The 13663-nt window shown below is 38.7% G+C and overlaps 1 protein-coding gene and 1 long non-coding RNA gene across 5 annotated transcripts in view; one reads left to right on the forward strand and one right to left on the reverse strand.

The window, feature by feature from the left end:
- TBC1D12 (TBC1 domain family member 12) overlaps positions 1 to 13663 on the reverse strand; it is a 129853-nt gene that overhangs the window by 9493 nt on the left and 106697 nt on the right. For 3 of the 4 annotated variants that reach the window (XM_032245661.1, XM_032245663.1, XM_032245664.1), the window contains 4 exons: positions 12927 to 13015; positions 10518 to 10589; positions 5288 to 5416; positions 4921 to 5030 (listed from right to left, as the gene is read on the reverse strand). In XM_032245661.1, coding sequence (XP_032101552.1) covers positions 4921 to 5030; positions 5288 to 5416; positions 10518 to 10589; positions 12927 to 13015 — 400 coding nt within the window. The remainder of the gene's footprint in view (positions 1 to 4920; positions 5031 to 5287; positions 5417 to 10517; positions 10590 to 12926; positions 13016 to 13663) is intronic. The other variant, XM_032245662.1, reaches the window with a different exon arrangement.
- Positions 1337 to 7403, forward strand: LOC116528436. Its single transcript, XR_004259024.1, has 3 exons — positions 1337 to 1347; positions 5913 to 5918; positions 7320 to 7403. It is a non-coding gene; the product is annotated as an uncharacterized LOC116528436 (long non-coding RNA).

Here is a 13663-nt window from a genome sequence, read left to right on the forward strand (position 1 = left end):
GTGAAACCCAGTCTCTACTAAAAATACAAAAAATGAGCTGGGCATGGTGGCGTTTGCCTGTAATCCCAGCTACTCAGGAGGCTGAGGCAGGAGAATTGCCTGAACCCAGGAGGCAGAGGTTGTGGTGAGCCGAGATCGCGCCATTGCACTCCAGCCTGGGTAACAAGAGCGAAACTCCGTCTCCAAAAAAAAAAATAATAATAAAAAAAAAATAATAATAATAATAAAATAAAATAAAAAGAAAACAATCAGAGTTAAAAAAAAAAAGAATGGGAGAAAATATCTGCAAACTATTCATCTGACAGGAAATTAATAGCCAAAATATATGAGGAACTTAAATATCTCAATAGCCAAAAAAACCCAAAAAACTGGCTCATGCCTGTAATCCCAGCCCTTTGTGAAGCTGAGGTGGGTGGATCACTAGAGGTCAGGAGTTCCAGACTAGCCTAGCCAACATGATGAAACCTCATCTCTACTAAAAATACAAAAATTAGCCAGGTGGGGTGGTGCACACCTGTAGTGCCAGCTACTTGGGTTGCTGAAGAACAAGAATCACTTGAACCCTGGAGGTGGAGGTGGCAATGAGCCAAGATTGTGCTACTGTACTCCAGCCTGGGCAAAAGGGCCAGACTCCGTCTCAAAAAAAAAAAAAAAAAAAAAAAATCCAACTAAAAAATGGGCAATGATCTGAACAGAAATTTCTCAAAAGAAGATATAGAAATGACCAAGAAATATATTTTAAAATGCTCAACATAATTAAGCATCAAGGAAATGTAAATCAAAAACATAATGAGGTATCATCTTACCCCATTTAGGATAGCTATTATCAAAAAGACAAAAAAAACAAATACTGGCAAGGATGCAGAGAAAAGGGAACTCTTTTCTGACTGTTGTGAATGTAAAGTACAGCCACTATGGAGAACAGTATGGAGGTTCCTCAAAAAACTACAAATAGAACAACCATATGATCTAGCAATGCCACTACTGAGTATATACTCAAAGGAATTGAAATCAATATGTTGAAGTTAGGTCTGCACCCCCGTGTTTATTGCAGCACAATAGCCAAGATATGGAATCGACCTGAGTATCCAACAACAGATGAATGGATGAAGAAAATTTGGTACATACACACAATGGAATACTACTAAGCCACAAAAAAAAAAGAATGAAATCCCGTCATTTGTGGCAACATGGATAGAATCAGAGGACATTATGTTAAGTGAAATACTGCATGTTCTCATTCACATGTAGAAGCTAAGAAATGCTGATCGCTCTTTTCTTTTTTTTTTTTTTGTTTTTTTGTTTTTTTGAGACAGGATCTGGCTCTGTCACTCAGGCTGGAATGTAGTGGTACAATCTCAGCTCCCTTGAGCCTCCTAGGCTCAGGTCATCCTCCTACTTCAGCCTCCCAAGTAGCTGGGACTACAGGCACATGCCACCATGCACTATACAGCTAATTTTTATATTTTTTGTAGAGATGGGATTTCACCATCTTGCCTAGGCTGGTCTTGAACTCCTGAGCTCAAGCAGTCAGCCTGCTGCAGCCTCCCAAAGTGCTAGGATTATGAGCATGAGTCATGATACCGGTCAGCTAATCTCATAAAAGTAAAAAGTATAACAGAGGATATTAGAGACTGGGAAGGGTAGAGAAAAGGAAGAGATAGGCTGAAATTTGTTAAAATATACAAAATTACAGCCAGATAGGAGGAATAAGTTCTAGTGTTCTATAGTACTATAGGATAACTATAGTCAGCAATAATATATGGTTTCAAATAGGATAACTATACTGAATGTTCTCAACACAAAGAAATGATAAATGTTTGAGACGGATATGCTAATTACCCTGATCTCATCACTATACATTGTATGTACAGAAACATCACTATGTACCCCATGGATATGTGCAATTATTATGTGTCAACTAAAAAGAAAATCCAAAAGAATGAAAATAAGAAAAAGAAATCTTATTTTAATCCCATTAAATCACACAGTTTAAGAAGTTAAATTAACTTTTAGAAAAGGTAATATACATTGTTAAGTTGTCACAATTACATTTTCTTTTTATATTTTTCTTTCTGAGACAGAGTCTTGCACTATAGCCCAGGTTAGAGTGCAGTGGCCTGATCGCAGCTGACTGAAACCTCGGCCACCCGAGTTCAAGTGATTATCATGCCTCAGCCTCCCGAGTAGCTGGGACTACAGGCGCAGACCACCACATCCAACTAATTTTTGTATTTTTAGTACAGATGGAGTTTCACCATGTTGGCCAGGCTGGTCTCGAACTCCTGACCTCAGTTGTCTGCCCACTTTGGCTTCCCAAAATGCTGGGATTACAGGCATGAGCCACCATCACCAGCCGTTACATTTTCTTTTTTTTTTTTTTTTTTTTGAGACAGAGTTTCTTTCTTGTTACCCAGGCTGGAGTGCAGTGGCGCGATCTCGGCTCACCGCAACCTCCGCCTCCTGGGTTCAGGCAATTCTCCTGCCTCAGCCTCCTGAGTAGCTGGGATTACAGGCACGCACCACCATGCCCAGCTCATTTTTTGTATTTTTAGTAGAGACGGGGTTTCACCATGTTGACCAAGATGGTCTCGATCTCTTGACCTCGTGATCCACCCGCCTCGGCCTCCCAAAGTGCTGGGATTATAGGCGTGAGCCACCGCACCCGGCCTTACATTTTCTTTTAAAAATGTTTCTTTATATTGTATAATACTTGAATGGCAATAAATTGACTTTCACTATGACATTCTACTTCTACATCTCAATTTCTTGAGCTCTAAAATGATGTTTGGATTATTTCCAGTTCTAAAAATCCAACCTCTTTTACAACTAAAAACAAACCCTAAATATTCTTTTTCAGTAAAATGAATATCAGTCATGTTATAGTTAACTTTATAAAGAATATGGTTTCTGGAATTGGACTGCTGAGGTTTTAGTTTCTATTTTGCCATTTATTAATTGTGAAATATTAGGTAAGGTACTCAGCCTAACAAAATTTCAATATCAATTATCCAGGCATAGTGATGCACACTTGTAACCCCAGCTACTTAGGAGGCTGAGGTAGGAGGAATGCTTGAACCCAGGAGTTCCAGTGGGAGGACCTGTGGTTGTGCCACTGCACTCCAACCTGGGCAACAGTAACGACACTCTGTCTCAAAAAATCAAAAAAAATTTTTTTAATGAAAAAAATAAAAGACAAAATTTCAGATTCCCCATCAGTAAGTGGTATAAATTATAGTACGTATCTTATGCAGTTATTATGATTAAACAGAAAAAAAGTATGTGTGGTAGAAACTGGCTGTTTACCAAATCATTTCTTTTTCTTTCCGGGCAAACAGCTAAACCACATTTTGCATCTTTACTTGCAGTTAGTTGTGGCCACATGGCTGAGACCCGGTCAGTAGAATGTGAGAGGAGGAGATGCGTGATACTTCCAGGCTTAGCTCCCCAAAATCTCCCCTTGTGAGTCTCCTTGTTCTTTCCCCTTCTTCAAAAACCCTGGAAATGGCTTGTTAAAGATGGTGGAAGCACAAAATGGAAGGAGCATTGGTGCCTGAATCACAACTTGTAGGAGAGCTGTATGCCCATCAGGAACACAATTAATATCACTAGTCGTAATATGACAAATGAAAAGTCTAAAAAACTTTGAACTTTAGACACAAGCAATAAAATGGTGATCCTGTCTGCAGTATACACGATTTGGCAACACGTATACTTTTTTTTTTATAGGCAGAATCTCGTTCTGCCATGCAGGCTGGAGTACAGTGGTGCAATCATAGCTCACTGTAACCTTAAACTCCTGGACTCATGCAATCCTCCCATACCAGCCTCCTGAGTAGCTGGGGCTACAGGCATGCACAGCTATGTCTGGCTAATTTTTTTATTTTTTATTTTTTGTAGAGTTGGAGTCTCGCTAGGGTGACCAGGCTAGTCTCAAACTCCAGGCCTCAGGCAATCCTCCTGCCTCGGCCTCCCAAAGTGCTGGGACTACAGGCGTCATCGACTGCACCTGGCCTTTTTTTTTAAGCTAGAGAAAGTCTAGGAAATAAAATTGTGTGTTCAAACAGTAAAAATCTAAGCTATTTATATGTGTAACTTGGAGAAAGTATACTGTATTTACATTTATTATGTTTTTAAAAATTTTCAGAAAATATATAAGAAGGCAAATCAAATTTAAAAATTCAAATTGGTATCATCTTTGGGGGAAAAAAAGCTGGATAAAACTTTGAAATAAAAGAAACAATACAAAGCCCTTAGTAAAGAAACACTATTATAACTATCATAAGCCCTTTTGTGTTAATAATAAAATAAATAGCAACTAACTATGAGAGCTTAGTATGTGCTAGGCATTAAATGAGATAATCCATTTAAAACACCCTCACTACAACTCAAGAGAGATATTATTCCCATTCTATAGACACACACACACACAAAAACTAAAATACAAACTGAGAGATTCTGACTTCAACCCAGAGTCCATGCTCTGGGTTTCCCTCTGTTGCCCAGGCTGCAGTGCAGTGGCGTGATCTTGGTTGGTTGCAAACTCTGCCTCTCAGGTTCAAGCAATTCTCCTGCCTCAGACCAGCGGCGCTATATCCAGCTAAGTTTTTGTATATTTAATAGAGACAGGGTTTCACCATGTTGGCCAGGCTGGTCTTGAACTCCTGATGTCAGGTGATCTGTCCACCTTGGCCTCTCAAAGTGCTGGACTTATAGGTGTGAACCACCGGGCCCAGCCGAGTCCTTGCTCTTAATCAAAGGAGTCCCCACAAAAATTTGAAAGTTTCTCAATTTGTAAAAGAAGGCCCTTTATATGTAAAATCCTACACATGAGATTTACTCTAGTTCCTAAAACACACAAAAAGTTATACTTTTTTTCCTTTTCATTATCATATGTTATGTATGTATGCTATGACTTACCAGTCTATCAAGTATATATCTGGTGTAAGACTGTAAGATTTGAAGTGAAGAAATAATTTGGAGAGATTTTCTTCAAAGAATACTTCAAATGTAGCAAAATATTTCAACATCTAAAGATTAAAAAATCAATAAAATTATGAAAGTATATAGTCTAGAAATAGAGAAATTAAATGCTTAAACATTAACAGGAAATCTTGCTCATTAAGAATCTCATCTCTTTCTGGGTCTTCTCAGCAAGCATTCATTCATAAACTATAATATGGTAAGTTTATATTAGATCAGATTATCTTGGTCTTTTAATTATTGTTTTTCATTCTAAGAGGGTATTCAAACTACAGAAACAAAGGAAAACACGATCTATTCATACCATGCTGTGATCCACACGAAAGAAGGCCAACTGGCATGGCTTATTCAGGAGATTTGCAAATGCAATAAAGGCATCTGCCTCTTCCAAATTGAGAATGAGTACTGCTGCAATGAAGGACATCCCTTGGACCTTCAAAGAAAGAAGAAATTAGTTAAAATTGACTTACAATAATAAAGCTATACAGTTTATTTTATTGTACTCCTGAAAAATTACAAAGTGACATTTCAAAGTAGAATTAACCAAGATTTCTTTTTTCCTTCCCAGCAAAGGTAAATACAGAGAACCCCTAATAATTATGAAATCTCCCTAGTTTTATCTCTCTAATTTCTTGTTCACATGGTGTGGTTTTAAAAATTAGGGAGAATTTTTGAAAAAAAGAAAAAAGTATCAGCCTTTACTGCTACAAAAGGCTATCTCAGTGTGTTACCTAGTTTTCATTTCCCCTAAATCTGAATTATTTCAAAATAGAGTACAGAATCACAAAATTTAATAAATATCAGGTGATTATTTTCATTGTTATAACACATCTATCTGAGTAAAAAATGAAGAACCAAGAATAAAAGAGATGTATGAAAAGCACTGCTGAATACCAAGAAAGGAGATGTTGTAGGGTTGAGATAATGAGCCTGGAGTCCTGGAAAAGCAAGAGACAGAAATAGGAGAAAACCTAAAATGGAAAAGATGCATGAGCCAAGACACAAAAATGGGAACAATAGGATCAGCTCAGTTGGATAAGGAAAGTCATTTAGAAAAGGTAGGATGTATTTATATTGTGAAAGACTTTGAGTAAAAGGCTAAGCTGTACAGATGTTTGCTTGCGAGTCATTGGCAGCTATCCTATACTTCTTTTTTTTTTTTTTTTTTTTTTTTGAAGCAGGGTCTTAACTTAGCTGCCTAGGCTTCAATGCAGTGACATGGTATCATCTCATTGCATCCTTTGCCTCCCGGTTCAAGCTATCCTCCAGCCTCAGCCTCCGGAGTAGTTAAGACTATGGGTATGTACTACCATGCCCGCCCAGCCCATACATTTCTTTAATTAAAAAAAAAAAAAAAAAAAGTTGGGGCCGGGCGCAGTGGCTCACGCCTGTAATCCCAGCACTTTGGAGGCAGAGGTGGGTGGATTGCCTGAGCTCAGGAGTTTCAGACCAGCCTGGGCAACACGGTGAAACCCCGTCTCTACTAAAATACAAAAAATTAGCTGGGTGTGGTGGCGTGTGCCTGTAGTCCCAGCTACTTGGGAAGCTGAGGCAGGAGAATTGCAAGAACCTGGGAGGTGGAGGTTGCAGTGAGCCAAGATTTTGCCACTGCACTCCGGCCTGGGAAACGGAGCGAGACTCCATCTCAAAAAAAAAAGTTATCAAACACTTACTTCTGGAAGAGATTTGTAAAACAGACTTAACACAGTGAGACCACTAAGAATAACTGCAGTAATAACTGTCTCTTGTTCCCAGCCAAGTGTTTTGAAAGGAATGCCTACAATCACTATCTCTGCTTTCTCAGCTCCCTTTTCACTCTTTAGCACACTTCAGTATATATTCCCACTCCATTACTATACTATTTTGAGATTTCTCTTGCCAGCATGACCAACGATACTGATTGTAAAACCCAGTGGGCACTATCTCTCTTAAAAGCATTCCCTTAGCTTCTGCAATCCAATTATTTCTTTGTTTACATCTTATTTTTCTGTCTTCTTCTGAGTGCTTTTTGCTGATTCTACAATAATTGTCTATTTGATTTTCTAGAACTGAAGTTCCATGAAGACAGAGACTGCATTAGTCATGATAATTGCCCTCCAAAGATGTCCAAATCATTATTTATTACCAGAAGTTGTGAAAATGTTGCTGTACATGACAAAAGGGACTTTGCAGATGTAATTAAGTCAAGGATCTTGAGATGGGGTGCTTATCCTGAATTACCTGGGTGAGTCCGATGTAATCATCATTAAGGTTCCTCATAAGTGAAAAAAGAAGGCAGGTTAGTCAGAGAGAGATTTGAAGATGATATACTGCTGGCTTTGAAGATGGAGCTATAGGCCTAGGAATGTAGGCAGCCTCTAGAAGGTAGAAAAAGCAAGGATATGGATTTTCCCCTAGAGCTTCCAGAAGAAGCACAACCCTGCCAATATTTTGACTTAAACCCAGTGAAGTCTATTTCAGACTTCTGACCTCCAGAACTGTCAAACAGTAACTTTGTGTTGTTGTGTGTGTTTAAATTATTTCTGTAGAGACAGAGTCTTCCTATGTTGCCCAGGCTGGTCTCCTGACCTCAAGTAATCTTCCCACCTCAGCCTCCCAAAGTGCTGAGATTACAGGCATGAGCCACTGCACCTGGCCTAATTAGTGTTGTTTAAAGCCACTAATTTCGTGGTAATTTGTTACAGTATTCATAGGAAGCTAGTACAGAGACCACACCATGTTTGTTTGTTCATAGTTATATTCTTAGTACCATGATATTTGCTGAATGAATACAAGGGGCAAAATATTAGCCATCAATAATAGAATGGTAGCAAAGTAAATAGAAGGAATTAAAACTACATTTTAATTCAGCATACGTTATTCATTAACATAGTTAAAAACCTATTTTGTCAAATCATGACATGAAATAGGTATTCCAATATAGTCTATACTATGTTTTTTCTTTTTCTTTTTCTTTTTTTTTTTTTTTTTGCCGAATCTTAACCACGAGACGACCAGGGATAGTCTATACTATTTTCAACTTATGAAGTAAGTGTGATTTGACTGACTGGTTTGTCAGTGAGCCTTGATACTACCAGTTATATGATGGTCATTTTATATAAATTCAATGAACTAATAGAGTTCATTTCAGCAGCAAATATACAATGACCCAATACGTCTACAGTCAGAGTAAAAAAAAAAAAAGTTTAAAACATATTCTAAAAAAATCATTATCATAAATGTAATAACAGTATTTTAATTTCCCCCATTTTTCCTTAGTATACCAGGTTAAACAAGTGCCTTTCAGTGAGGAGTGAGTGAGTTTGTTTGTTTGTTTTGAGACAAAGTCTCACTCAGGCTGGAGTGCAGTGGCATGATCTCAGCTCACTGCAACCTCTGCCTCCCAGGTTCAAGCAATTCTCATGTCTGAGCCTCCAGAGAAGCTAGGATTACAGGCACACACCTTCATGCCCAGCTAATTTTTATATTTTTAGTAGAGACAGGATTTCGCATGTTGGCCAGGCTGGTCTCGAACTCCTGGCCTCAAGTTATCCGCCTGCCTCGGCCTCCCAAAGTGCTAGGTGGTGCATGCCTGTAGTCCCAGCCTGACTACAGCAGTAGCTGGGACTACAGGTGTGTGCCACCAGGCTCAGCTAGTTTTCGTATTTTTAGTAGACCATGTTGGCCAGGATGGTTTCGATCTCTTGACCTCATGATCCACCCACATTGGCTTCCCAAAGTGCTGGGATTTATAGGCGTGAGTCACTGCGCTCGGCCAATATATTTTTCTTTAAATGGACTATGATATATGTAAATTCATTACAGTATTTAAATTCCACTACAGACTTTTGCTTTGTTTTTTTTGAGACGGGGTCTTGCTGTGTTGAGCAGGCTGGAATGCAGTGGCCCAATCCTACCTCACTGCACCCTAGAAGTTCTGGGCTCAAGTGATCCTCCTGCCTCAACCTCCCAAAATGCTGAGATTACAGGTGTGAGCCAACATGCCCAGCCTAGAGACGTTTTTAAAGAACTATAAGATATCAACATTTAAGCAATGCTAAAAAATTATTTACAAGTAAACTTATGATGAAAATTTGTCAAATTCAACTTAAACATGTGAAGGGGATACAAGGTGTTATAATTCATTCACAGAATACCTGAGTAGCAGAATTTAAAGACTGCTCAAATCTAGCTTTCTCCTTAAGGACTATATGACAATCTTTTCAAATACTACAACCTGCCCCTCCTCAAACCTGGCATTTTCCCCCTGTATCATCCCATACTTTTCCACAGCACTCATCCTTTTTTTTTTTTTTTGAGACAGAGTCTGGCTCTGTTGCCCAGGCTGGAGTGCAGTGGCTTGATCTCAGCTCACCACAACTTCCGCCTCCCGGGTTCAAGCGATTTTCCTGCCTTAGCCTCCTGAGTAGCTGGGACTACAGGTGCGTGCCACCACACCCGGCTAATTTTTTTTTGTTTTTTTAGTAGAGACAGGGTTTCACTGTGTTAGCCAGGATGGTCTCGATCTCCTGACCTCGTGATCCACCCGTCTCAGCCTCCCAAAGTGCTGAGATTACAGGCGTGAGCCACTGCGCCTGGCCAGCACATATCTTTTAATATAACATGATTTACCTATTCATTTGTTGTTTATTGTCTGTTTCTTTCTTCTAAACTGTAAAGGGAGAAATCATTTTGTTCATTGAGGTATCTCAAGTGCCTAGAACAATGCCTGACATATAATCATAAGCACACAGTAAATATTTGTTGAGTAAACAAACATAGAAATGAACATGCAACAGAACAAAGTAACTTGTACCAGACAGCCACCCTATAGAGAGGTCTAAAATTATATTTTAAGGCAAAGGTGAGAAGATGAAAGTTCTATAACTTCTAGTTAAAAATGGCAATTGAACATCACATCTTTCTTTGTTTCCTTGCAAAATCTAACTGATAATACAGTACAGAAAAATAAGTATTAACCCATGAGGACTACATGAATGAATAGTTATATAAATAGTAGATAAGTTAGTAGCATTTTAGAAGTTGTAAATTAAATAAGTATAGAAGGTTAAAACTAAAATATCTATTAAGGAGGAAGCCAATAATCAGGAACTCTGAAAGCTCAGAAGCTGAAGTTGTCAGTTATCTATGAAATTGAGTATATAAGGAACAAATCCCCTCCCCTATCCTTTAGGGACAGATGCCTATTCTTCCTTAACCTGGTAGAACATAGGAGGTTTATTCTCTAGAGGCACAGTCAGGAAAAGAGGGTTAGGAAGAGGTTTGGATAAGGCACCACACTGACATCAGGGCATGAAATAAGTTTATAAATTGCAGGGTGCAATCTCCGGCAGCTCCCCCAGAAAGCTGGCAGCCTCAAGTACATATGAGCTCCTGGCAAGAGATGGAAAAATTCTTCACTGGGTAAATTGATAAGCCCAAGTAAAGCAGACATAGAGATACAGACATTTGGGAGCTAATACAACATAGTATATTTTGATAAGAGTGTAGATAAAATGCTTATATTCAAAAAACAGGTTGAAACAAATACTTACATAACCAACATCAGGTCTGTAGCATGTATATGCCCCTAAAATACTATGTAAGACATCATGATATGGGCCACCCTTAGGAGAGAAAAGTGAAATTTAAAACTATACAAATAATTGTCTCTAAGTTAATTTTCATATAATGTGTTAGTTAATAAATTGTAGCATATCCTAAATGATAAAAAATATTATAAATGTACTCTGCCAAGACATTTTCCAAATTATTATTAAGAAACATTTAGGCCGGGCGCGGTGGCTCAAGCCTGTAATCCCAGCACTTTGGGAGGCCAAGGCGGGTGGATCACGAGGTCAAGAGATCGAGACCATCCTGGTCAACACGGTGAAACCCCGTCTCTACTAAAAATACAAAAAATGAGCTGGGCATGGTGGTGCGTGCCTGTAATCCCAGCTACTCAGGAGGCTGAGGCAGGAGAATTGCCTGAACCCAGGAGGTGGAGGTTGCGGTGAGCTGAGATCGCGCCATTGCACTCCAGCCTGGGTAACATGAGTGAAACTCCGTCTCAAAAAAAAAAAAAAAAAAAAAAAAAAAAAACATTTAATACTGTGGATGAGTGCAGTGGCTCATGACTGTAATCCCAGAACTTTGGGAGGTCGAGATGGGTGAATCACTTGAGGCCAGGAGTTTAAGACCAGCTTGGCTAACATGGTGAAACCCCATCTCTACTATAAATACAAAAATTAGCTGGGCATAGTGGCACACGCCTGTAATCCCAGCAACTCAGGTGACTGAGGCACAAGAATCACTTGAACTCAGGAGGTGGTGGTTGCAGTGAGCCAGGATTCTGCCACTGCACTCCAGCCTGGGCAACAGAGTGAGAAAGAATCTCTCAAAAAAAAAAAAAAAAGAAAAAGAAATATTTAATACTGAATAGCAAAGAAAAGCCAAATAAACTTACTTGATGGATCCAAGCTACATAATTTGCAAACTGTTTTAAAGTCTTCTAGATTTGGTATAATAAGACTATGATGAATACAGACTCTTTCATTTTATTTTATTTTTATTTATGTATTGAAACAGAGTCTTACTCTGTCACCCAGGCTGGAGTGCAGTGGTGTGATCTCAGCTCACTGCAATGTCTGTCCCCCAGGTTCAAGCGATTCTCCTGCCTTAGCCTCCCAAGTAGCTGGGATTACAGGCATGTGCCACTGCGTCCAGCTAATTTTTGTATTTTTAGTAGAGACAGGGTTTCACCGTCTTGGCCAGGCTGGTCTCAAGCTCCTGACCTCGTGATCCACCTGCCTCAGCCTCCCAAAGTGCTGGGATTGCAGGCATAAGCCACCATGCCCGGCCAGGCTGTTTCATTTTATATAATACAGTATCCGCAGGAAAAAAAACATAAAGCTACACTAAACTGTGTTTATAATTTTAATCTTAAGGGTAAAATTTTTACTTATTTTATTTTTATCAATCTAAAGATAGAAGAATTCCATGTATAAAGACTTGAATCAGCTGGGTGTGGTGGCACATGCCTGTAATCCCATAATCCCATCTATTCAGGAGGCTGATACAGGAGGATTGCTTGAGCCTAGGAGTTCGAGTACAGCCTGGGCAACACAGCAAAACCTGATCTCAAATTTAAAAATAAATAAATAAAAATAAAGACTTGAGTCAAAGATAAAGTATATATAATGTAGTCATTTCTCTTTTCATGAGGTATTAGCAACTTCATAATAGCCTATGTACAAAGAAAACCATTTCTTCCTATTTCAATGATAATTCTGAAAAATTTAAGTTTTGTGATAAAGTTCTTTATACTTTAACAATTTACTGGGCCAAAACATTAAGAATTCATACATCTTACAAAGTAAAAAGTAAAATAAATTCAGTGTAATAAAATTCATCAAGTACCTACTATATTAAATGTATTAAATTCTATGCCAACTACAATGTATTTCAGTCAGTGGAATAAAATAATAGAAATTCCTTCATAATTTTATAACTAGTTTTAGACTTTCTATATACGGTCCCCAATTTCTATAGTTTTGCCTTTTTAAAAGTAATAGTGAGGCCGGGCGCAGTGGCTCATGCCTGCACCAGCACTTTGGGAGGCCAAGGCAGGCGAATCACGAGGTCAGGAGATTGAGACCATCCTGGCCAACATGGTGAAACCCCGTCTCTACTAAAATACAAAATAATTAGCCGGGTGTGGTGACTCACGCCTGCAGTCCTAGCTGCTCAGGAGGCTGAGGCAGGAGAATCGTTTGACCCTGGGTGGCAAAGGATGCCATGAGCTGAGATCGTGCCACTGCACTACAGGCTGGGCAACAGAGCAAGACTCTGTCTCAAAAAAAAAAAAAAAAAAAAAGTAATAACTATTCATTTAAAGAATCTGTTCCCTTGGATATTGATAGCTTTTTGTTTTTAGTAATTATAAGCTAGTTAGAAACCCTTACCTTCTGAAAGATGTAGAGAGATGGAAATGTACGGGATATGTCCAACTTAATTAATTCCAGACTGGCCTCTCGATCAGCAACAGACACACCTGCATTTACCAAGCAGATACAATTTAAATGATCACTTGGCTATAACAAGTTCAATTTTATAAATACAGAATGATCACACAGCATATGTGTTATTTAATTAAAGTTAAAAGCTGAATAATCAAGAAATTACAAGAAATGTCATACAGCTTTTGTTAGAACTTGTTAGTCTCTTGTACAAAGAAGATATCTATACATTTATCAGAAAGTTATATGGTAAAGGATATCTAATTCCAGTTTTTGGTTTTTTTTTTTTTAATAAAGATGGGGTTTCACCATGTTGGTCAGGCTGGTCTTGAACTCCCGACCTCAGGTGATCCGCCCACCTTGGCCTCCAAAGTGCTTGGATTACAGGCGTGAGCCACCTCACCCAGCCTCTAATTCCAGTTTTTACAAAAGATAGGGGCAAACAATCATTTCCATGGTAACAACTAGGGAAAAAAATTACAAATATCACATTTAAAAAATCATCAGAGAGCTATAGATACAGAGAGATCAACAGGACTTAAATTCCAGAAAAGTAAGAGTCTTTCCTTGGTGAGTAGACAACAGCGGCCATTTTTCTTTGTAGGAATATCTGCTAGGTCTGGGTATGGACTTAGGATTGAGCTTCCATAGACAAAGTCACTCTTATTGGAGGAAGAGGAAGC

Source organism: Sapajus apella, unplaced genomic scaffold (assembly GCF_009761245.1).
Source record: "Sapajus apella isolate SASKATOON/1434 unplaced genomic scaffold, GSC_monkey_1.0 scaffold58, whole genome shotgun sequence".
NCBI classification, from domain to species: Eukaryota; Metazoa; Chordata; class Mammalia; order Primates; family Cebidae; genus Sapajus; species Sapajus apella.